Source organism: Oncorhynchus mykiss, chromosome 14 (assembly GCF_057628025.1).
Source record: "Oncorhynchus mykiss isolate SJ-2025 chromosome 14, ASM5762802v1, whole genome shotgun sequence".
NCBI classification, from domain to species: Eukaryota; Metazoa; Chordata; class Actinopteri; order Salmoniformes; family Salmonidae; genus Oncorhynchus; species Oncorhynchus mykiss.
In genome coordinates this window covers 43,307,546-43,333,101 of record NC_143035.1, presented here as the reverse complement: position 1 = coordinate 43,333,101, position 25,556 = coordinate 43,307,546, and the positions used below count along the sequence as shown (strand labels likewise).

Here is a 25,556-nt window from a genome sequence, read left to right as displayed (position 1 = left end):
AACCCGTCACCAGCAACACCCCAACCACCCTAACCGGTCACCAGCAACACCCCAACCACCCTAACCTGTCACCAGAAACACCCAACCAGTCACCAGAAACACCCCAACCACCCTAACCGGTCACCAGAAACACCCCAACCACCCTAACCTGTCACCAGCAACACCCCAACCACCCTAACCTGTCACCAGAAACACCCCAACCAGTCACCAGAAACACCCCAACCACACTAACCGGTCACCAGCAACACCCCAACCACCCTAACCTGTCACCAGAAACACCCCAACCACCCTAACCTGTCACCAGCAACACCCCAACCACCCTAACCAGTCACCAGAAACACCCCAACCACCCTAACCTGTCACCAGAAACACCCCAACCAGTCACCAGAAACACCCCAACCACCCTAACCTGTCACCAGCAACACCCCAACCACCCTAACCTGTCACCAGCAACACCCCAACCACACTAACCTGTCACCAGCAACACCCCAACCACCCTAACCGGTTACCAGCAACACCCCAACCACCCTAACCTGTCACCAGAAACACCTCAACCACCCTAACCTGTCACCAGCAACACCCTAACCTGTCACCAGCAAAACCCTAACCACCCTAACCTGTCGCAAGCAACACCCTAACCTTTCACCAGAAACACAGCAACCACCCTAACCTGTCACCAGAAACACCCCAACCACCCTAACCACCCTAACCTGTCACCAGAAACACCCCAACCTGTTACCAGAAACACCCCAACCACACTAACCGGTCACCAGAAACACCCCAACCACACTAACCGGTCACCAGAAACACCCCAACCACCCTAACCTGTGACCAGCAACACCCCAACCACCCTAACCTGTCACCAGAAACACCCCAACCACCCTAACCTGCCACCAGCAACACCCCAACCACCCAAACCTGTGACCAGCAACACCCCAACCACCCTAACCTGTCAAAAGAAACACCCCAACCACCCTAACCTGTCACCAGCAACACCCCAACCACCCTAACCGGTCACAAGCAACACCCCAACCGGTCACCATAAACACCCCAACCATCCTAACCTGTCACCAGCAACACCCTAACCTGTCACCAGCAACACCCCAACCACCCTAACCGGTCACCAGAAACAACCCAACCACCCTAACCTGTCACCAGCAACACCCTAACCTGTCACCAGCAACACCCCAACCACCCTAACCTGTCACCAGCAACACCCCAACCACCCTAACCTGTCACCAGCAACACCACAACCACCCTAACCTGTCACCAGAAACACCCCAACCACCCTAACCTGTCACCAGAAACACCCCAACCACCCTAACCTGTCACCAGCAACACCCCAACCACCCTAACCTGTCACCAGCAACACCCCAACCACCCTAACCTGTCACCAGCAACACCACAACCACCCTAACCTGTCACCAGAAACACCCCAACCACCCTAACCTGTCACCAGAAACACCCCAACCACCCTAACCTGTCACCAGCAACACCCCAACCACCCTAACCAGTCACCAGAAACACCCCAACCACCCTAACCTGTCACCAGAAACACCCCAACCAGTCACCAGAAACACCCTAACCTGTCACCAGCAACACCCCAACCACCCTAACCTGTCACCAGCAACACCCCAACCACCCTAACCGGTCACCAGCAACACCCCAACCACCCTAACCTGTCACCAGAAACACCTCAACCACCCTAACCTGTCACCAGCAACACCCCAACCAGTCACCAGAAACACCCCAACCACCCTAACCTGTCACCAGAAACACCCCAACCACACCAACCAGTCACCAGCAACACCCCAACCACCCTAACCTGTCACCAGAAACACCCCAACCACACTAACCTGTCACCAAAAACACCCCAACCACCCTAACCTGTCACCAGAAACACCCCAACAACCCTAACCTGTCACCAGCAACACCCCAACCACCCTAACCGGTCACCAGCAACACCCCAACCACCCTAACCGGTCACCAGCAACACCCCAACCACCCTAACCGGTCACCAGAAACACCCCAACCACCCTAACCTGTCATCAGCAACACCCCAACCCGTCACCAGAAACACCCCAACCATGTAGGGGTTTAAATCACTAGAGTTAGGGGCAGAAAGACTAGGAGGGTTAGGGATTATGGTACATACTTCTCTGGTTTGAGGTCTCTGTAAACTATGCCCAGATGGTGCAGGTGGTCGAGGGCCAGTGCCAGCTCTGCTAGGTAGAATTTGACATCTTCCTCTGTAAACATAACCTAGTGAGAACTGGACACATTTACTGTCTGGCCTCGGAGGGAAGAGTCATAGGCAACACATTATAATGTTACATTCCTAAATACAGTTAGAGCTACACAAAACATTATATACATTATATAAATAATACTATTTACACATTTAAATACAGCCATATTCTTTATAGCATTATACACTATGGCCAGTTTATTAGGTACACCACTCCCGTTCATGATAATGGTTAGCTCCTACAGACAGTGAGTCATGTGGCTTGTTATATAAAGCAGGCAGATAGGCATCGAGCCATTCAATCACTGTTCGACTGAACGTTAGAATGGGAAAAACGAGTGACCTAAGCGACTCTGAGCCGGTCTCCTGGCCTTTTTACACACACAACAGTGCCTAGGGTTTACCCGAGAACCGAGCGACAAACACAAAAGAATCGTGCAAGCTAACAGGCGGGCCACAAACAGGCAAATAACGGTGCGGTACAACAGTGGTAGAACAGCATCGCGGAATGCACAACTCGTCGGTGCTTATCACAGATGGGATATTGCACCGGGATCCAGACGACCACACCGGGATCCAGACGACCACACCGGGATCCAGACGACCACACCGGGATCCAGACGACCACACCGGGATCCAGACGACCACACCGGGTTCCAGACGACCACACCGGGTTCCAGACGACCACACCGGGATCCAGACGACCACACCGGGATCCAGACGACCACACCGGGATCCAGACGACCACACCGGGATCCAGACGACCACACCGGGTTCCAGACGACCACACCGGGTTCCAGACGACCACACCGGGATCCAGACGACCACACCGGGATCCAGACGACCACACCGGGATCCAGACGACCACACCGGGTTCCAGACGACCACACCGGGTTCCAGACGACCACACCGGGTTCCAGACGACCACACCGGGTTCCACTCTTATAGTTGGCAAGTGATCACCCACACTGGACAATTGAGGACTGGAAAAACATTGCCTGGTGCGATGAATCCCGGTTCCTGTTGCATCGTGCTGAGAGTCAGGATTTGGCGTAAACAGTCCATGGCCCCATCCTGCCTGGTTTCAACGGTACAGGCTGGTGGGGGTGGTGTAATGGCGTGGGGAATGTTGTCCTGGCACACGCTAGCAATGTTTGAACGCCACATCTTGTAAAATCCATGCCCCAAAGAATTCTGACTGCTCTGGAAGCAAAAGGGGATCCTACCCAGTAGTAGATGGGTGTACCTTATAAACTGGCCATTGACTGTATATTTAAATGCAGTCAAAAGCAAAGTGAATAACCCACATCTTGGGATATTATTTCTAATAGACTATAGCAGTAGAAAGGTGTCTCACCTCTTTGGATAAGCGCGTGAAGACGTCTCCTCCCCTGAGAAAGTCCAGGATTAAATAGAGCTTCCCTTCGGTCTGGAAGGCTGAGAGACAAGAAGCGTTAGACACCTCTATAGTCAGAACAATGACAGAGTGACTAACCGTAATGCAACTTGACTATGAAGGGGAGAGAGGGTAGAGGTGAAGGGTCAGGGGTTAAAGATCAGACTAACCGTAGTGCAACTTGACTATGAAGGGGTGATTGACCTCCACTAAAATGTCTCGCTCCATCTTGGTGCGAACTCTGTCCCTGACTGGACAGACAAAGAGAGAGAGACAGATACAGGGTGACAGACCGAGGCACAGGGCGACAGACCGAGGCACAGGGCGACAGACCGAGGCACAGGGCGACAGACCGAGGCACAGGGCGACAGACCGAGGCACAGGGTGACAGACCGAGGCACAGGGTGACAGACAGATACAGGGTGACAGACCGAGGCACAGGGTGACAGACCGAGGCACAGGGCGACAGACCGAGGCACAGGGCGACAGACCGAGGCACAGGGCGACAGACCGAGGCACAGGGCGACAGACCGAGGCACAGGGCGACAGACCGAGGCACAGGGCGACAGACACACACACACACACACACACGAGATTCCAGACAAACAGGGCCATTAGTTTCTACAATATGATATGCATCTATAAAGCATTGAAGTGAGCATAGTGTCAGAGAGACCATCTGAGAGAACATGCATGATGATAACTGGACTGTTACCTTTCAACGAAGCCTTCTTGAGGACTTTCATTGCATATAACTGACCCGCGTCTGGACCTGTGACCTTCCGGACCAGAAAAACCTTTCCGAAGGAACCCTGCCCCAGGACCTTAAGCAGCTCAAACTGCCTCGGGTCAGCCTTCTCACAGCCCTCCTTCACATGGTGGGTGATATGGATCTCTGAATATGACGTAACCTCATCCTACACACACACACACACACACACACACAGTTAGTACTGCATGCACACACAAAATATACAACCCCTTATTCAAGTAGGTCACCAGTGGTGGGAACATCTGCCCTACAATCGACGGTCAAGCCATCCACCCTCTCCAACTTGGGAGTCAACTTTGACCCTTCTCTGTCCTGTGATGCCCATATAAACCGTATCCGCTAACATGTTTCTATCTAAGAAACATTGCCCGGGCCAAACTATAGCTCTCCCAGCCAGATACAGAGAAACTAGCCCACACCTAAATGTTTTCCCGGATTGACTACAGCTCTGGGTTTGGCCTGGCTAGGCCGTAATTGTAGATAAGAATTTGCTCTTAACTGACTTGACGAGTTAGATAAAGGTTCAATAAAACAAACATTCTCCAGAATAGTGCAGCCTGACCAGGACCAAGACGTCCGCACACATCACCCCCATCCTTACTGAACTGGCCTCCAGTCAACTAGTGGATCGACTCCAGAATCCCCCTCATAGTCTTTACAGTCTAGAATAGACTAAGGGACCTCTCATGCCCCTTGCCTACGGATTCTCTCCTTGAACATCTGAGAGTCACCCCATTAATCGGAACCTCTAAAACGGGACATAAAACCCATTTCTAAATACTGTTTTTCTTCAAGTCCTAATCTGGAAAGTGATTTTAGCACCTAGCCTATCTACTGATTCTAAATGTATTCTGTTTTTATTTGATCTTTTTTTATGCATTTAACATATACTGTACACAACCTCTACCAGGAACACTATCCTCTACTAGGAACACTATCCTCTACTATCCTCTACCAGGAACACTATCCTCTACTATCCTCTACCAGGAACACTATCCTCTACTATCCTCTTCCAGGAACACTATCCTCTACTATCCTCTTCCAGGAACACTATCCTCTACCGGGAACACTATCCTCTACCAGGAACAATATCCTCTACCAGGAACACTATCCTCTACTATCCTCTACCACTATCCTCTACTATCCTCTACCAGGAACACTATCCTCTACTATCCTCTACCGGGAACACTATCCTCTACTATCCTCTACCAGGAACACTATCCTCTACTAGGAACACTATCCTCTACCAGGAACACTATCCTCTACTAGGAACACTATCCTCTACTATCCTCTACCAGGAACACTATCCTCTACTATCCTCTACCAGGAACACTATCCTCTACTAGGAACACTATCCTCTACTATCCTCTACCAGGAACACTATCCTCTACTATCCTCTACCAGGAACACTATCCTCTACTATCCTAAACCAGGAACACTATCCTCTACCAGGAACACTATTCTCTACTATCCTCTACCAGGAACACTATCCTCTACTATCCTAAACCAGGAACACTATCCTCTACCAGGAACACTATCCTCTACAATCCTCTACCAGGAAAACTATCCTCTACTATCCTAAACCAGGAACACTATCCTCTACCAGGAACACTATCCTCTACTATCCTCTACCAGGAACACTATCCTCTACCAGGAACACTATCCTCTACCGGGAACACTATCCTCTACTATCCTCTTCTAGGAACACTATCCTCTACCGGGAACACTATCCTCTACCAGGAACACTATCCTCTACTATCCTCTACCACTATCCTCTACTATCCTCTACCAGGAACACTATCCTCTACTATCCTCTACCAGGAACACTATCCTCTACTAGGAACACTATCCTCTACTATCCTCTACCAGGAACACTATCCTCTACCAGGAACACTATCCTCTACTAGCCTAAACCAGGAACACTATCCTCTACTAGCCTAAACCAGGAACACTATCCTCTACCAGGAACACTATCCTCTACTATCCTCTACCAGGAACACTATCCTCTACTATCCTAAACCAGGAACACTATCCTCTACTATCCTCCACCAGGAACACTATCCTCTACTAGGAACACTATCCTCTACTATCCTCTACCAGGAACACTATCCTCTACCAGGAACACTATCCTCTACTATCCTAAACCAGGAACACTATCCTCTACTAGGAACACTATCCTCTACTATCCTCTACCAGGAACACTATCCTCTACTATCCTCTACCAGGAACACTATCCTCTACTAGGAACACTATCCTCTACTATCCTCTACCAGGAACACTATCCTCTACTATCCTCTACCAGGAACACTATCCTCTACTATCCTAAACCAGGAACACTATCCTCTACCGGGAACACTATCCTCTACCAGGAACACTATCCTCTCCAACCTCTACCAGGAACACTATCCTCTACCAGGAACACTATCCTCGACTATCCTCTACCGGGAACACTATCCTCTACTAGGTACACTATCCTCTACCAGGAACACTATCCTCTACCAGGAACACTATCCTCTACCAGGAACACTACTAGGTACACTATCCACTACCAGGAACACTATCCTCTACCAGGAACACTATCCTCTACCGGGAACACTATCCTCTACCGGGAACACTATCCTCTACCGGGAACACTATACTCTACCGGGAACACTATACTCTACCGGGAACACTATACTCTACCGGGAACACTATCCTCTACCAGGTACACTATCCTCTACCAGGTACACTATCCTCTACCAGGTACACTAGCCTCTACCAGGTACACTAGCCTCTACCAGGAACACTATCCTCTACCAGGAACACTATCCTCTACCAGGTACACTATCCTCTACCAGGTACACTATCCTCTACCAGGTACACTATCCTCTACTATCCTCTACCAGGAACACTATCCTCTACTATACTCTACCAGGAACACTATCCACTACTATCCTCTACCAGGTACACTATCCTCTACCAGGTACACTATCCTCTACCAGGTACACTATCCTCTACCAGGTACACTATCCTCTACTATCCTCTACCAGGTACACTATCCTCTACTATACTCTACTATCCTCTACCAGGTACACTGTCCACTACCAGGAACACTATCCTCTACCAGGAACACTATCCTCTACCAGGAACACTATCCTCTACTATCCTCTACCAGGTACACTATCCTCTACTATCCTCTACTATCCTCTACCAGGTACACTGTCCACTACCAGGAACACTATCCTCTACCAGGAACACTATCCTCTACCAGGAACACTATCCTCTACTATCCTCTACCAGGAACACTATCCTCTACTATCCTCTTCCAGGAACACTATCCTCTACTAGGAACACTATCCTCTACTATCCTCTACCAGGAACACTATCCTCTACTATCCTCTACCAGGAACACTATCCTCTACCGGGAACACTATCCTCTACCGGGAACACTATCCTCTACCGGGAACACTATCCTCTACCGGGAACACTATCCTCTACCAGGTACACTATCCTCTACTATCCTCTACCAGGAACACTATCCTCTACTATCCTCTACCAGGAACACTATCCTCTACCAGGAACACTATCCACTACCAGGTACACTATCCTCTACTATCCTCTACCAGGTACACTATCCTCTACCAGGAACACTATCCACTACCAGGAACACTATCCTCTACCATCAACACTATCCTCTACCAGGAACACTATCCTCTACCAGGAACACTATCCTCTACCAGGTACACTACCAGGTACACTATCCTCTACCAGGTACACTATCCTCTACCAGGTACACTATCCTCTACCAGGTACACTATCCTCTACCAGGAACACTATCCTCTACCAGGAACACTATCCTCTACCAGGAACATTATCCTCTACCAGGTACACTGTCCTGAAAAGCTCTATACAAATGACTATTATTATTGCTACTACTACTGTGCACACCCCCCATGTTCCTCACACAGTGACACCCACCCCCCATGTTCCTCACCCCCCATGTTCCTCATCCAGTGAGACATCCCCCATGTTCCTCACCCAGTGAGACACACCCCCCATGTTCCTCACCCAGTGAGACACACCCCCCCCATGTTCCTCACCCAGTGAGACACACCCCCCCCATGTTCCTCACCCAGTGAGACACACCCCCCCCATGTTCCTCACCCAGTGAGACACACCCCCCCCCATGTTCCTCACCCAGTGAGACACACCCCCCATGTTCCTCACCCAGTGAGACACACCCCCCATGTTCCTCACCCAGTGAGACCCACCCCCCATGTTCCTCACCCAGTGAGACCCACCCCCCATGTTCCTCACACAGTGAGACACACCCCCCATGTTCCTCACACAGTGAGACACCCCCCCCCATGTTCCTCATACAGTGAGACACACCCTCCATGTTACTCACACCCTCCATGTTTCTCACACAGTGACACAGACCCTCCATGTTACTCACACAATGAGTAAAAGACTCTCCCTCGTCCATGGGCTCATCCAGGATCTGGTGACCATTAACCTGGAACACACACACACACACACAGTAAACAACCACGTCAACACAATACAAATCACACATCAACAGAGCTGACACACAACACGATGGGAGCGTTCCAGCAGGTCAATTTGGCTAAGTCAATGACAACAAGAGCTGTTCCCGACAAAATAAAATCTTAGTCGATGGAAAGTCGCCTGTTCATTCAACCAATCGGACATTTTTCCATATATAGACACACCCTGTGTTTCATAAAAAATCAACTATATGCATTGAGCTTGAATGATGCTTAAAGCGTATGGTTTGATGAAATGAGACAAATGCCCCAAGAGGGAGTTAGAGATCTAGATGACCAGAAGAAAAAAACTATTCTCCTCCTGCTTGCTTTCACAGATTCTGCCATTATTCCTGAAGTTGCCGGTAAAAGGCTACACGAGGAGACTGCAGCCTTTCTCATGTGGAATGCCAATTTATCTTACCATTTCACCGATCTGCGTGCGTGCAAGTTATGGTTTTCCTATGTATATTTTTGTGAAAGCTTCATTTAATTGATAACATCTTCATACCTCAAAATCATTGTCATGGGGTTAACCAAAATTATATATAAATCTAAATGCAAATGATACCAACCAAAAAATGTACTTCTATTGCCAACTACAGCACATTCGGGAAAGTATTCAGACCACTTGACTTTTATTACATTTTGTTAAAATGGATTAAATATATGTTTTCCTCATCTACATACAATACTCCATAATGACAAAGCGGAAACAGGTTTGATTTTTTTTTTGCAAAAATAAAATAAAATATACGTTAGTATTCAGTCCCTTTGCGATGAGACGATGAGCCCAGGTGCATCCTGTTTCCATTTATTATCCTTAATGTTTCTACAACTTGATTGGAGTCCACCTGTGGAAAATGTAATTGGTTGGACATGATTTGGAAAGGCACACACCTGTCTATAGAAGGTCCCACAGTTGACAGCGCATGTTAGAGCAAAAACCAATCCACGAGGTCGGAGGAAATGTCCATAGCACTCAGAGACAGGATTGTGTCCAGGCACAGATCTGGGGAAGGGTACCAAAAGGTCCCCAAGAACACAGTGGCCTCCATCATTATTAAATTGAAGAAGTTTGGAACAACCAGGACTCTTCCTAGAGCTGGCCGTCCAGATAAACTGATCAATCGGGGAGAAGGGCCTTGGTCAGGGAGTTGACCAAGAAACCGATGGTCACTATGACAGCACTCCAGAGTTCCTCTGTGGAGATGGGAGAACATTCCAGAAGGACAATCATCTCCGCAGCACTACACCAATCAGGCCTTTATGGTAGACTGGCCAGACGGAAGCCACTCCTCAGTAAAAGGCACGACAGCCGGCTTGGAGTTTGACAAAAGGCACCTAAAGGACTCTCAGACAATTAGAAACAAGATTCTCTGATCTGATGAAACCAAGATTGAACTCTTTGGCCTGAATGCCAAGCGTCACATCTGGAAGAAACCTGGCACCATCCCTACAGTGAAGCATGGTGGTGGCAGCATCATGCTGTGGGGATGTTTTTCAGCGGCAGGGACTGGGAGACTAGTCAGGATCGAGGGAAAGATGAACGGAGCAAAGCACAGGGAGACCCTTGATGAAAATCTGCTCCAGAGCACACAGGACCTCAGACTGGGGCAAAGGTTCACCTTCCAACAGGACAACAACCCTAAGCACAAAGCCAAGACAACGCAGGAGTGGCTTCGGGACAAGTCTCTGAATGTCCTTGAGTGTCCCAGCCAGAGCCCGGACTTGAACCCGATCAAACATCTCTGGAGACCTGAAAATAGCTGTGCAATGGCGCTCCCCATCCAACCTGACAGAGCTTGATAGGCTCTTCAGAGAAAAGAAACTCCCCAAATAGAGCTGTGCCAAGCTTGTAGTGCCATACCCAAGAAGACTTGAGGCTGTAAACGCTGCCAAAGGTGCTTCATCAAAGTACCGAGTAAAGGATCTAAATACTTATGTTCATGTGATTTATTTTTATACATACATATTTGCACAAATTTCTGAACCTGTTTTTGCTTTGTCATTATGGGGTATTGTGAGTAGATTGATGAGGGGAAAAAACTATTTAAATCAATTTTAGAATAACGTAACAAAATGTGGAAAAAGTTAGTGTCTGAATACTTTCCAAGGGCACTGTAATATTCACTACCGGTCAACAGTTTTAGAACACCTACTCATTCAAGGGTGTTTCTTTATTTTTACATTGTAGAATAATAGAATAGACATCAAAACTATGAAATAACACATATGGAATCATTTAGTAACCAATAGTGTTAAATCAAAATATATTTTATATTTGAGATTCTTCATATTGCCACCCTTTGCCTTGATGACAGCTATGCACACTCTTGGCATTCTCTCAACCAGCTTCACCTGGAATGCTTTTCCAACAGTCTTGAAGGAGTACCCACATATGCTGAGCACTTGTTGGCTGCTTTTCCTTCACTCTGCAGTCCGACTTATCCCAAACCATATAAATTTGGTTGAGGTTGGGTGGTTGTGAAGGTCAGGTCATCTGATGCAGCACGCCATCACTCTGCTTCTTAGTCAAATGGCCCTTACACAGCCTGGAGGTGTTGTGGGTCATTGTCCTGTTGAAAAACAAATACTAAGCCCAAACTAGATGGGATGGCGTATCGCTGCAAAATGCTGTGGTAGCCATGCTGGTTAAGTGTGCTTGAATTCTAAATAAATCACTGACAGTGTCACCAGCAAATCACCCCCCACTAAAACCTCCTCCTCCATTTTTTACAGTTGGAAACACACATGCGGAGATCATCTGTTCACCCACACTGCATCTCACAAAGACACGGCAGTTGGAACCAAAAATCTCCAATTTGGACTCCAGATCAAATGACAAGTCCATTGCTTGTGTTTCTTGGCCCAAGCAAGTCTCTTCTTATCATTGGTGTCCTTTAGTGGTGGTTTCTTTGCAGCAATTCGACCATGAAGGCCTGACACAGAGTCTTCACTCCTCCTGACTCACAGTAGTACCCGCAAATCACCAGTCTCAAAGTCAACAGTGAATAGACGACCCTGGAATGCAGGCCTTCTGGCAGAGATACAAAGAAAAAACAATATCTCACACTGGCCAATATATTTTTTTTATTAAGATGGGCAAAGGAATACAGACATTGGACAGAGGAACTCTGCCTACAAGGCCAGCATCCCAGAGTCACCTCTTCACTGTTGACGTTGAGACTGGTACTATTTAATGAAGCTGCCAGTTGAGGACTTTTGAGGCGTCTGTTTCTCAAACTAGACACTAATGTACTTGTCCCCATGTTCAGTTGTGCACCGGGGCCTCCCACTCCTCTTTCTATTCCGCTTAGAGCCAGTTTGCACTGTTCTATGAAGGGAGTAGTACACAGCGTTGTATGAGTTCTTCCGTTTCTTGGCAATTTCTCACATGGAACAGCTTTCATTTCTCAGTACAAGAATAGACTGATGAGTTTCAGAAGAAAGTGCTTTGTTTCTGGCCATTTTGAGCCTGTAATCGAACCCACAAATGCTGATGCTCCAGATACTCAACTAGTCTAAAGAAGGACAGTTTTATTGCTTCTTTAAATCAGAACAACAGTTTTCAGCTGTGCTAACATAATTGCAAAAGGGGTTTCTAATGCTCCTCAATTAGCCTTTTAAAATGATCAACTAACACAACGTGCCATTGGAACACAGGAGTGATGGTTGCTGATTATGGGCCTCTGTACACCTATGTAGATATTCCACAAAAAATCTGCTGTTTCCAGCTACAATAGTCATTTACAACATTAACAATGTCTACACTGTATTTCTGATCAATTTGATGTTATTTTAATGGACAAAAAAAGTGCTTTTCTTATTTATATGTGAGACTCCGTGTACACAGAGCATATGTCTACATATCGACTGCATGAACTTGTGATCAAAGTTCATGCAGGTTTTTTATGAAGCCGCCTCAAGTCGCTGCAGTTACTCAAACAAGGGCAACACTGCCATGTTACACGGAGCCTTGATGTGGGTAACCGTAGGTAACAACCGTGTCCGACTGCTGTCCCAGATGCACCTCCCCTGACTTCACACCCCGACGTTCGTCTACAGTTTGTCTTACTGCTCCAGCACAGCCAATGACCCTGTTATTATGACGTCAGATCAACATTCAAACCCCCTAGAGTCGATTGACGCACCTGTGCATAACAAAACAATCCTCGTAAAAAAATCTGTCAGTTTAAGCTAGGGATATGTTTTTTTTTTGCATTGGATGAGTCTCAAGACATAGGCATCTGACAATGTCTCACTTCCGGGCTGAAAGATGGCAGAACTAGAGTGGTGTTTGTCAGACCAGGAGACATCCCGAATATCTTCTCACAAAAACATCTGTAGCGTCCGAATCTATTATGACCACTCTACGGAAAGGGGAGACTCTCACGAACATGATGGTGTTCTCCGTTCAGAGACTTCTCTGAATTCAGTAGCGTCGATGTGCCAACTTCTGTTTGGTAGTGTCCAAACCGTTTGGGCTACAAACAAGTGTCACAGGACTCCTCTGAAGGTAACCGGTACCAGGCTTTTTTAAACAAATGGAATTATGATGGTAGTTTTGAGGTGAAATGTGTAAAAAATGTTGATACTTCAAAACCTTGTATCTTATTATTTATATTCTGACTGTCCTTTCTGAATGTGTTATTCAATGTGTTTCTATGTGGTTTAGTAGAAAAGGTGAAAATCAATGTTTGATCAAATCATTTTTTGATTCCTGAAAGGCTCCTAAAATTCTAAATCAAATAACTAAATTATCCATAGTATGACTATCTTAAAACAATTCCATACGTCATCTTAGCACCCTCCCCTTCTCCAAGGTTCTAGACTGTAAAGAATGAACACCGTCTCAGTCTTCACAGCTACACATCTGGAAGGTGAGTTTTCTGTAAGTACATACTGTAGCAGAAGGAGCTCTATGTTGGTGTCCTCTGGTACATTGTAATGCCTCGATTCCATCTGAAATACACAGTAAATTATTGAAAGCTTCATCTACTTTCCCTCCCAAATTGGAAAACTTAGTTGTGGTATTGTGTAAAAAGATATGACTTCACAATTTAAAAATGGCTGAATTTGTAAAAATTGAAATTATTGTTAGCTGTTTTGGATATTGTCAAGATCTAGGTCGATATCTTCAGGACTAATTTAGAAGTAAAGAGAACATAAAACCTCTTAACATTTATCCTGTCTACTCTGGAGATTAATATTATATAGTCCTACTGCAAGATATGTATTGCCACAATGATGTTTGTACTTCAAACTATGTATTTTAATATTTATTTATTTATTTATAAAGCCCACATAATCTCAAAAAATACGACTCTACCGGAAACCCAAGACACTACTATCCTTTAAATACACCAGCCTCTACCAGGTACACCAGCCTCTACTATTCTCTCCAGATACACCAGCCTCTACCAGGTACACCAGCCTCTACTATTCTCTCCAGATACACCAGCCTCTACCAGGTACACCAGACTCTACTATGATCCACCAGATACACCAGCCTCTACCAGATACACCAGCCTCTACTATCCTCCACCAGATACACCAATCTCTACTATCCTCTAGCAGATACACCAGCCTCTACTAGATACACCAGCCTCTACCAGATACACCAGCCTCTACCAGATACACCAGCCTCTACCAGATACACCAGCCTCTACCAGATACACCAGCCTCTACCAGATACACCAGCCTCTAATATCCTCCACCAGATACACCAGCCTCTACTATCCTCCACCAGGAACACCAGGCTCTACTATCCTCCACCAGGAACACCAGCCTCTACCAGATAAACCAGCCTCTACTATCCTCCACCAGGAACACCAGCCCCTACTATCCTTCACCAGGAACACCAGTTTCTTCCAGATACACCAGCCTCTACTATCCTCCAACAGGAACACCAGCCTCTACTATCCTCCACCAGGAACACCAGCCTCTTCCAGATACACCAGCCTCTACTACCAGTTTCTTCCAGAAACACCAGCCTCTACCAGATACACCAGCCTCTACCAGATACACCAGCAGATACACCAGCAGATACAACAGCCTCTTCCAGATACACCAGCCTCTTCCAGATACACCAGCCTCTTCCAGATACACCAGCCTCTACTATCCTCCACCAGGAACACCAGCCACTACTGTCCTCCACCAGGAACACCAGCCTCTACTATCCTCAACCAGATACACCAGCCTCTACTATCCTCCACCAGGAACACCAGCCTCTACTATCCTCCAACAGATACACCAGCCTCTACCAGATACACCAGCCTCTACTATTCTCAACCAGGAACACCAGCATCTTCCAGATACACCAGCATCTTCCACCAGGAACACCAGCCTCTACTATCTTCCAACAGGAACACCAGCCTCTACTATCCTCCACCAGCCTCCACCAGGAACATCAGCCTTTACTATCCTCTACCAGGAACACCAGCCTCTTCCAGGTACACCAGCCTCTACTACCTTCCACCACCCTCTACTATCCTCAACCAGGAACACCAGCCTCTTCCAGATACACCAGCATCTTCCAACAGGAACACCAACCTCTACTATCCTCCACCAGGAACACCAGCCTCCACCAGATACACCAGCCTCTACCAAATACACCAGCTTCTACTATCCTCCACCAGGTACACCAGCCTCTACTATCCTCCACCAGGAACACCAGTCTCTTCCAGATACACCAGTCTCTTCCAGATACACCAGTCTCTACTATCCTCCACCAGGAACACCAGCATCTTCTATCCTCCACCAGGAACACCAGCCTCTTCCAGATACACCAGCCTCTACTACCAGTTTCTTCCAGATACACCAGCCTCTACCAGATACACCAGCCTCTTCCAGATACATCAGCCTCTTCCAGATACATCAGCCTCTTCCAGATACACCAGCCACTATTATCCTCCACCAGGAACACCAGCCTCTACCAGATACACCAGCCTCTAATATCCTCCACCAGATACACCAGCCTCTACTATCCTCCACCAGGAACACCAGGCTCTACTATCGTCCACCAGGAACACCAGCCTCTACCAGATAAACCAGCCTCTACTATCCTCCACCAGATACACCAGCCTCTACTATCCTCCACCAGGAACACCAGCCTCTACCAGATAAACCAGCCTCTACTATCCTCCACCAGATACACCAGATACACCAACCTCTACTACCCTCTAGCAGATACACCAGCCTCTAGCAGATACACCAGCCTCTAGCAGATACACCAGCCTCTAGCAGATACACCAGCCTCTAGCAGATACACCAGCCTCTAGCAGATACACCAGCCTCTAATATCCTCCACCAGATACACCAGCCTCTACTATCCTCCACCAGGAACACCAGGCTCTACTATCCTCCACCAGGAACACCAGCCTCTACCAGATAAACCAGCATCTACTATCCTCCAACAGGAAAACCAGCCCCTACTATCCTTCACCAGGAACACCAGCCTCTTCCAGATACACCAGCCTCTACTATCCTCCACCAGGAACACCAGTCTCTACTATCCTCCTCCAGGAACACCAGCCTCTTCCAGATACACCAGCCTATACTATCCTCCACCAGGAACATCAGCCTCTACTATCCTCCACCAGGAACACCAGCTTCTACCAGGAACACCAGCCTCTACTATCCTCCACCGGGAACACCAGCCTCTACTATCCTACACCAGGAACACCAGCCTCTACTATCCTCCACCAGGAACACCAGTTTCTTCCAGATACACCAGCCTCTACTATCCTCCACCAGGAACACCAGCCTCTACTATCCTCCACCAGGAACACCAGCCTCTACTATCCTCCACCAGGAACACCAGTTTCTTCCAGATACACCAGCCTCTACTATCCTCAACCAGGAACACCAGCCTCTACCAGATACACCAGCCTCTACCAAATACACCAGCTTCTACTATCCTCCACCAGGAACACTAGCCTCTACTATCCTCTACCAGGAACACCAGCCTCTTCCAGGTACACCAGCCTCTACTATCTTCAACCACCCTCTACTATCCTCAACCAGGAACACCAGCCTCTTCCAGATACACCAGCATCTTCCACCAGGAACACCAACCTCTACTATCCTCCACCAGGAACACCAGCCTCTACCAGATAAACCAGCCTCTACCTAATACACCAGCTTCTTCCAGATACATCAGCCTCTTCCAGATACATCAGCCTCTTCCAGATACACCAGCCACTACTATCCTCCACCAGGAACACCAGCCTCTACCAGATACACCAGCCTCTAATATCCTCCACCAGATACACCAGCCTCTACTATCCTCCACCAGGAACACCAGGCTCTACTATCGTCCACCAGGAACACCAGCCTCTACCAGATAAACCAGCCTCTACTATCCTCCACCAGATACACCAGCCTCTACTATCCTCCACCAGGAACACCAGTCTCTACCAGATAAACCAGCCTCTACTATCCTCCACCAGATACACCAGATACACCAACCTCTACTATCCTCTAGCAGATACACCAGCCTCTAGCAGATACACCAGCCTCTACCAGATACACCAGCCTCTACCAGATACACCAGCCTCTACCAGATACACCAGCCTCTACCAGATACACCAGCCTCTAATATCCTCCACCAGATACACCAGCCTCTACTATCCTCCACCAGGAACACCAGGCTCTACTATCCTCCACCAGGAACACCAGCCTCTACCAGATAAACCAGCATCTACTATCCTCCACCAGGAAAACCAGCCCCTACTATCCTTCACCAGGAACACCAGCCTCTTCCAGATACACCAGCCTCTACTATCCTCCACCAGGAACACCAGTCTCTACTATCCTCCACCAGGAACACCAGCCTCTTCCAGATACACCAGCCTCTACTATCCTCCACCAGGAACACCAGTTTCTTCCAGATACACCAGCCTCTACTATCCTCCACCAGGAACACCAGTTTCTTCCAGATACACCAGGCTCTACTATCCTCAACCAGGAACACCAGCCTCTACCAAATACACCAGCTTCTACTATCCTCCACCAGGAACACTAGCCTCTACTATCCTCTACCAGGAACACCAGCCTCTTCCAGGTACACCAGCCTCTACTATCTTCAACCACCCTCTACTATCCTCAACCAGGAACACCAGCCTCTTCCAGATACACCAGCATCTTCCACCAGGAACACCAACCTCTACTATCCTCCACCAGGAACACCAGCCTCTACCAGATAAACCAGCCTCTACCAAATACACCAGCTTCTACTATCCTCCACCAGGTACACCAGCCTCTACTATCCTCCACCAGGAACACCAGTCTCTTCCAGATACACCAGTCTCTTCCAGATACACCAGTCTCTTCCAGATACACCAGTCTCTACTATCCTCCACCAGGAACACCAGCCTCTTCTATCCTCCACCAGGAACACCAGCCTCTTCCAGATACAACAGCCTATACTACCAGTTTCTTCCAGATACACCAGCCTCTTCCAGATACACCAGCCTCTTCCAGATACACCAGCCTCTTCCAGATACACCAGCCTCTTCCAGATACACCAGCCTCTTCCAGATACACCAGCCTCTTCCAGACACACCAGCCTCTTCCAGACACACCAGCCTCTTCCAGATACACCAGCCTCTTCCAGATACACCAGCCTCTACCAGGAACACCAGCAACTACTATCCTCCACCAGGAACACCAGCCTCTTCTATCCTCCACCAGGAACACCAGCCTCTTCCAGATACAACAGCCTATACTACCAGTTTCTTCCAGATACACCAGCCTCTTCCAGATACACCAGCCTCTTCCAGACACACCAGCCTCTTCCAGATACACCAGCCTCTTCCAGATACACCAGCCTCTTCCAGATACACCAGCCTCTTCCAGATACACCAGCCTCTTCCAGATACACCAGCCTCTTCCAGATACACCAGCCTCTTCCAGATACACCAGCCTCTACCAGATACACCAGCCTCTACCAGATACACCAGCCTCTACCAGATACACCAGCCTCTACCAGATACACCAGCCTCTACTATCCTCCACCAGATACACCAGCCTCTACCAGATACACCAATCTCTACTATCCTCTAGCAGATACACCAGCCTCTACCAGATACACCAGCCTCTACCAGATACACCAGCCTCTACCAGATACACCAGCCTCTACCAGATACACCAGCCTCTACCAGATACACCAGCCTCTAATATCCTCCACCAGATACACCAGCGTCTACTATCCTCCACCAGGAACACTAGGCTCTACTATCCTCCACCAGGAACACCAGCCTCTACCAGATACAACAGCCTCTACTATCCTCCACCAGGAACACCAGCCTCTTCAAGATACACCAGCATCTTCCACCAGGAACACCAGCCTCAGGAACACCAGCCTCTACTATCTTCCACCAGGAACAACAGCCTCTACTATCCCCCACCAGGAACACCAACCTCTTCCAGATACACCAGCCTCTACTATCCTCCACCAGGAACACCAGTTTCTTCCAGATACACAAGCCTCTACTATCCTCCACCAGGAACACCAGCCTCTACTATCCTCCACCAGGAACACCAGCCTCTTCCAGATACACCAGCCTCTACTATCCTCCACCAGGAACATTAGCCTCTACTATCCTACAGCAGGAACACCATTCTCTACCAGGAACACCTGCCTCTACCAGGAACACCAGACTCTACTATCCTCCACCAGGAACACCAGCCTCTACTATTCTCCACCAGGAACACCAGTTTCTTCCAGATACACCAGCCTCTACTATCCTCAACCAGAAACACTAGCCTCTACTATCCTCCACCAGGAACACCAGCCTCTACTATCCTCCACCAGGAACACCAGCCCCTACTATCCTCCACCAGGAACACCAGTTTCTTCCAGATACACCAGCCTCTACTATCCTCAACCAGGAACACCAGCCTCTACTATCCTCCACCAGATACACCAGCCTCTGCTATCCTCCACCAGGAACACCAGCCTCTACTATCCTCCACCAGGAACACCAGCCTCTTCCAGATACACCAGCCTCTACTATCCTCAACCAGGAACACCAGCCTCTACTATCCTCCACCAGATACACCAGCCTCTACTATCCTCCACCAGGAACACCAGCCCCTACTATCCTCCACCAGGAACACCAGTTTCTTCCAGATACACCAGCCTCTACTATCCTCAACCAGGAACACCAGCCTCTACTATCGTCCACCAGGAACACCAGCTCTACTATCCTCCACCAGGAACACCAGCCTCTACTATCCTCCACCAGGAACACCAGCCTCTACCAGATACACCAGCCTCTACCAAATACACCAGCTTCTACTATCCTCCATCAGGAACACTAGCCTCTACTATCCTCTACCAGGTACACCAGCCTCTACTATCTTCCACCAGCCTCTACTATCCTCCACCAGGTACAACAGCCTCTACTATCCTCCACCAGGAACACCAGTCTCTTCCAGATACACCAGTCTCTTCCAGATACACCAGTCTTTTCAGAAACACCAGTCTCTTCCAGATACACCAGCCTCTACTATCCTCCACCAGGAACACCAGTCTCTTCCAGATACACCAGTCTCTTCCAGATACACCAGTCTTTTCAGAAACACCAGTCTCTTCCAGATACACCAGTCTCTACTATCCTCCACCAGGAACACCAGTCTCTTATATCCTCCACCAGGAACACCAGCCTCTACTATCCTCCACCAGATACACCAGCCTCTACTACCAGTTTCTTCCAGATACACCAGCCTCTTCCAGATACACCAGCCTCTACTATCCTCCACCAGGAACACCAGCCTCTACTATCCTCCACCAGGAACACCAGCCTCTACTATCCTCCACCAGATACACCAGCCTCTACTATCCTCCACCAGATACACCAGCCTCTACTATCCTCCACCAGGAACACCAGCCTCTTCAAGATACACCAGCATCTTCCACCAGGAACACCAACCTCTGGAACACCAGCCTCTACTATCCTCCACCAGGAACACCAGCCTCTACTATCATCCACCAGGAACACCAGCTCTACTATCCTCCACCAGGAACACCAGCCTCTACTATCCTCCACCAGGAACACCAGCCTCTACTATCTTCCACCAGGAACACCAGCCTCTACTATCTTCCACCAGGAACACCAGCCTCTACCAAATACACCAGCTTCTACTATCCTCCACCAGGAACACCAGCCTCTACCAAATACACCAGCTTCTACTATCCTCTACCAGGAACACAAGCCTCTACTATCGTCCACCAGGAACACCAGCCTCTACTATCGTCCACCAGGAACAACAGCTCTACTATCCTCCACCAGGAACACCAGCCTCTACTATCCTCCACCAGGAACACCAGCCTCTACTATCCTCCACCAGGAACATCAGCCTCTACTATCCTCCACCAGGAACATCAGCCTCTACTATCCTCCACCAGGAACATCAGCCTCTACTATCCTCCACCAGACATACAAGACCACTGATAATCTCCCTCGATCTGGGGCTCCACGCAAGATCTCACCCCGTGGGGTCAAAATGATTACAAGAACGGTGAGCAAAAATCCCAGAATCCCAGAACCACACAGTGAATGACCTGCAGAGAGCTGGGACCAAAGTAACAAAGCCTACCATCAGTAACACACTACGCCGCCAGGGACTCAAATCCTGCAGTGCCAGACGTGTCCCCCTGCTTATTAAGCCAGTACATGTCCAGGCCCATCTGAAGTTTGCTAGAGAACATTTGGATGATCCAGAAGAAGATTGGGAGAATGTCATATGGTCAGATGAAACCAAAATATAACTTTTTGGTAAAAACTCAACTCGTCATGTTTGGAGGACAAATAATGCTGAGTTGCATCCAAAGAACACCATACCTACTGTGAAGCATGGGGGTGGAAACATCATGCTTTGGGGCTGTTTTTCTGCAAGGGACGACTGATCCGTGAACAGGAAAGAATGAATGGGGCCATGTATCGTGAGATTTTCAGTGAAAACCTTCCATCAGCAAGGGCTTTGAAGATGAAACGTGGCTGGGTCTTTCAGCGTGACAATGATCCCAAACACACCGACCGGGCAACAAAGGAGTGGCTTCGTAAGAAGCATTTCAAGGTCCTGGAGTGGCCTAGCCAGTCTCCAGATCTCAACCCCATAGAAAAATTTGGGAGGGAGTTGAAAGTCCGTGTTGCCCAGCAACAGCCCCAAAACATCACTGCTCTAGAGGAGATCTGCATGGAGGAATGGGCCAAAATACCAGCAACAGTGTGTGAAAACCTTGTGAAGACTTACAGAAAACGTTTGCTAACAAAGGGTATATAAACAAAGTATTGAGATAACAAAAGTTTATTGACCAAATACTTATTTTTCACCATAATTTGCAAATAAATTCATAAAAAAATCCTACAATGTGATTTTCTGGATTTTTTTATCTCATTTTGTCTGTCATAGTTGAAGTGTACCTATGATGAAAATTACAGGCCTCATCTTTTTAAGTGGGAGAACTTGCACAATTGGTGGCTGACTAAATACTTTTTTGCCCCACTGTGTGTGTGTGTGTGTGTGTGTGTGTGTGTGTGTGTGTGTGTGTGTGTGTGTGTGTGTGTGTGTGTATGTATGTATGTATGTATGTATGTATATATATATATATACATATACACACACACAAAAAAATAAATAAAGGGAACACTAAAATAACACATCCTAGATCTGAATGAATGAAATATTATTATTAAATACTTTTTTCTTTACATAGTTGAATGTGCTGACAACAAAATCACACAAAAATGATCAATGGATATCAAATTTATCAACCCATGGAGGTCTGGATTTGGAGTCACACTCAAAATTAAAGTGGAAAACCACACTACAGGCTGATCCAACTTTGATGTAATGTCCTTAAAACAAGTCAAAATGAGGCTCAGTAGTGTGTGTGGCCTCCACGTGCCTGTATGTCCTCCCTACCTCCCTGGGCATGCTCCTGATGAGGTGGAGGATGGTCTCCTGAGGGATCTCCTCCCAGACCTTGACTAAAGCATCCGCCAACTCCTGGACAGTCTGTGGTGCAATGTGGCATTGGTGGATGGAGCGAGACATGATGTCCCAGATGTGCTCAATTGGATTCAGGTCTGGGGAACGGGCGGGCCAGTCCATAGCATCAATGCCTTCCTCTTGCAGGAACTGCTGACACACTCCAGCCACATGAGGTCTAGCATTGTCTTGCATTAGGAGGAACCCAGGGCCAACCGCACCAGCATATGGTCTCACAAGGGGTCTGAGGATCTCATCTCGGTACCTAATGGCAGTCTGGCTACCTCTGGCGAGCACATGGAGGGCTGTGCGGCCCCCCAAAGAAATGCCACCCCACACCATGACTGACTCACCGCCAAACCGGTCAAGCAGGAGGATGTTGCAGGCAGCAGAACGTTCTCCACGGCATCTCCAGACTCTGTCACGTCTGTCACATGTGCTCAGTGTGAACCTGCTTTCATCTGTGAAGAGCACAGGGCGCCAGTGGCGAATTTGCCAATCTTGGTGTTCTCTGGCAAATGCCAAACGTCCTGCATGGTGTTGGGCTGTAAGCACAACCCCCACCTGTGGACGTCGGGCCCTCATACCACCCTCATGGAGTCTGTTTCTGACCGTTTGTGCAGACACATGCACATTTGTGGCCTGCTGGAGGTCATTTTGCAGGGCTCTGGCAGTGCTCCTCCTTGCACAAAGGCAGAGGTAGCGGTCCTGCTGCTGGGTTGTTGCCCTTCTACGGCCTCCTCCACGTCTCCTGATGTACTGGCCTGTCTCCTGGTAGCGCCTCCATGCTCTGGACACTACGCTGACAGACACAGCAAACCTTCTTGCCACAGCTCGCATGGATGTGCCATCCTGGATGAGCTGCACTACCTGAGCCACTTGTGTGGGTTGTAGACTCCGTCTCATGCTACCACTAGAGTGAAAGCACCGCCAGCATTCAAAAGTGACCAAAACATCAGCCAGGAAGCATAGAAACTGGGAAGTGGTCTGTGGTCACCACCTGCAGAACCACTCCTTTATTGGGGAATGTCTTGCTAATTGCCTATAATTTCCACCTGTTGTCTATTCCATTTGCACAACAGCATGTGAAATATATTGTCAATCAGTGTTGCTTCCTAAGTGGACAGTTTGATTTCACAGAAGTGTGATTGACTTGGAGATTGTGTTGTTTAAGTGTTCCCTTTATTTTTTTGAGCAGTATATATATATATATATATAGAAAAATACAGTTAAAAGTAAAAGATTTTTGTTGCATTTCAGCTAACTCTACCCCTCACCTCCTTCTCATAACAAGTCCAATCTGACGTGAATTTGATCAAATCTGGACCCTTGCAGCCATGATGACCGGCCCACCAGCCGTGTCTGAACGGCGCGGTGGGACCGGGGACTGCTGGCAGCTACAACGTCAACATTAGCGCATTACAGTTTCATGTCTGGGAAACAGTCCCCAGCACGTCGAAACACGCGGATGGTTTACCTAACAATATAAATGATGTAGTTACAGACTGACTTTATAGCTAACGCAGTGACAGCCGCCGGTAATTGAGGCGTTAACGTTACTAGCCTGATAAATTAACGGACAAAACAACAGCTAACATCCACTCCAGCACCGAAAGGAACTGGTGAAAACAGCCCGTTTCAACAGCTTGGTAAACAACCCAATATGAACCCGATACATTTCATCAAGGACAACAGTTGCTGCCTCAAAATAAACACAGTTCGCATAAATAATCTGGAACAGGCAGATAGCTAGCCAGCTAGTTTATCAGCACCACTAGTATTAGCCTAGCTGCTCCTTTAGCATGCATGTTGTCTCACCGTTATATAGTCTCAGTCCCAGTTTCATACATTTTGCTGGGATATAAACAGCCTTCCATTCCATGCAGAAGCTATAATAGTGAACTAACCTCACTACTAACGCTGGTCACCTCCATTTTGTCCCAGGGTTCGTGCGGCTGAGAGAACGGCATCGTAGTCGGAGATAGACCGCTGCTCCAAGCCGAATCCCGCCCGCTGATAGCCCACCGGAGATTCTGCCTTCACGGTCGGGCACGAGACAGATCTGGGTCACCGGCGCCTACTGCCCGGGGAAGATCAGACACCGGGGTCGGGACAGTTGGTTTGACAGGACCATATGGCAACCGATTTTACGTTCTTCTCCCATAGATTAATATGGGCGTCTCTATCCTCAGCATCAATGCACTGAGAGGCCATTGACGTAGCTCTGACGCAATTCAGTTAAGGATTTCCCCCATAATAGGCAAACAAAGCAGGGAGCGCAGAGCAGAGGGGAAGAGGACAGAAGAGAAGTGCAGAGGGGGAGAGGGGAAGAGAAGTGCAGAGGGGGAGAGGACAGAAGAGAAGTGCAGAGGGGGAGAGGAAAGAAGAGAAGTACAGAGGGGGAGAGGAAAAGAGAATAGCAGAGGGGGAGAGGAAAGAAGAGAAGTGCAGAGGGGGAGAGGACAGAAGAGAAGTGCAGAGGGGGAGAGGAAAGAAGAGAAGTGCAGAGGGGGAGAGGACAGAAGAGAAGTGCAGAGGGGGAGAGGAAAGAAGAGAAGTGCAGAGGGGGAGAGGAAAAGAGAATAGCAGAGGGGGAGAGGAAAGAAGAGAATA

The 25,556-nt window shown here is 48.2% G+C and overlaps 1 protein-coding gene across 7 annotated transcripts in view; it reads right to left on the bottom strand.

The window, feature by feature from the left end:
- rps6kal (ribosomal protein S6 kinase a, like) overlaps nucleotides 1-25,320 on the bottom strand; it is a 69,101-nt gene extending 43,781 nt beyond the window's left edge. For 2 of the 7 annotated variants that reach the window (XM_036943610.2, XM_036943613.2), the window contains exons 1-6: nucleotides 24,851-25,320; nucleotides 8,852-8,911; nucleotides 4,360-4,561; nucleotides 3,815-3,895; nucleotides 3,606-3,685; nucleotides 2,156-2,262 (exon numbers count right to left, since the gene is read on the bottom strand). In XM_036943610.2, coding sequence (XP_036799505.2) covers nucleotides 2,156-2,262; nucleotides 3,606-3,685; nucleotides 3,815-3,895; nucleotides 4,360-4,561; nucleotides 8,852-8,911; nucleotides 24,851-24,913 — 593 coding nt within the window. In that variant the 5' untranslated portion in view covers nucleotides 24,914-25,320. The remainder of the gene's footprint in view (nucleotides 1-2,155; nucleotides 2,263-3,605; nucleotides 3,686-3,814; nucleotides 3,896-4,359; nucleotides 4,562-8,851; nucleotides 8,912-24,850) is intronic. The other 5 variants (XM_036943614.2, XM_090198957.1, XM_090198954.1 and 2 more) reach the window with 3 other exon arrangements.
- Between the last annotated feature and the right edge of the window lie 236 nt (nucleotides 25,321-25,556).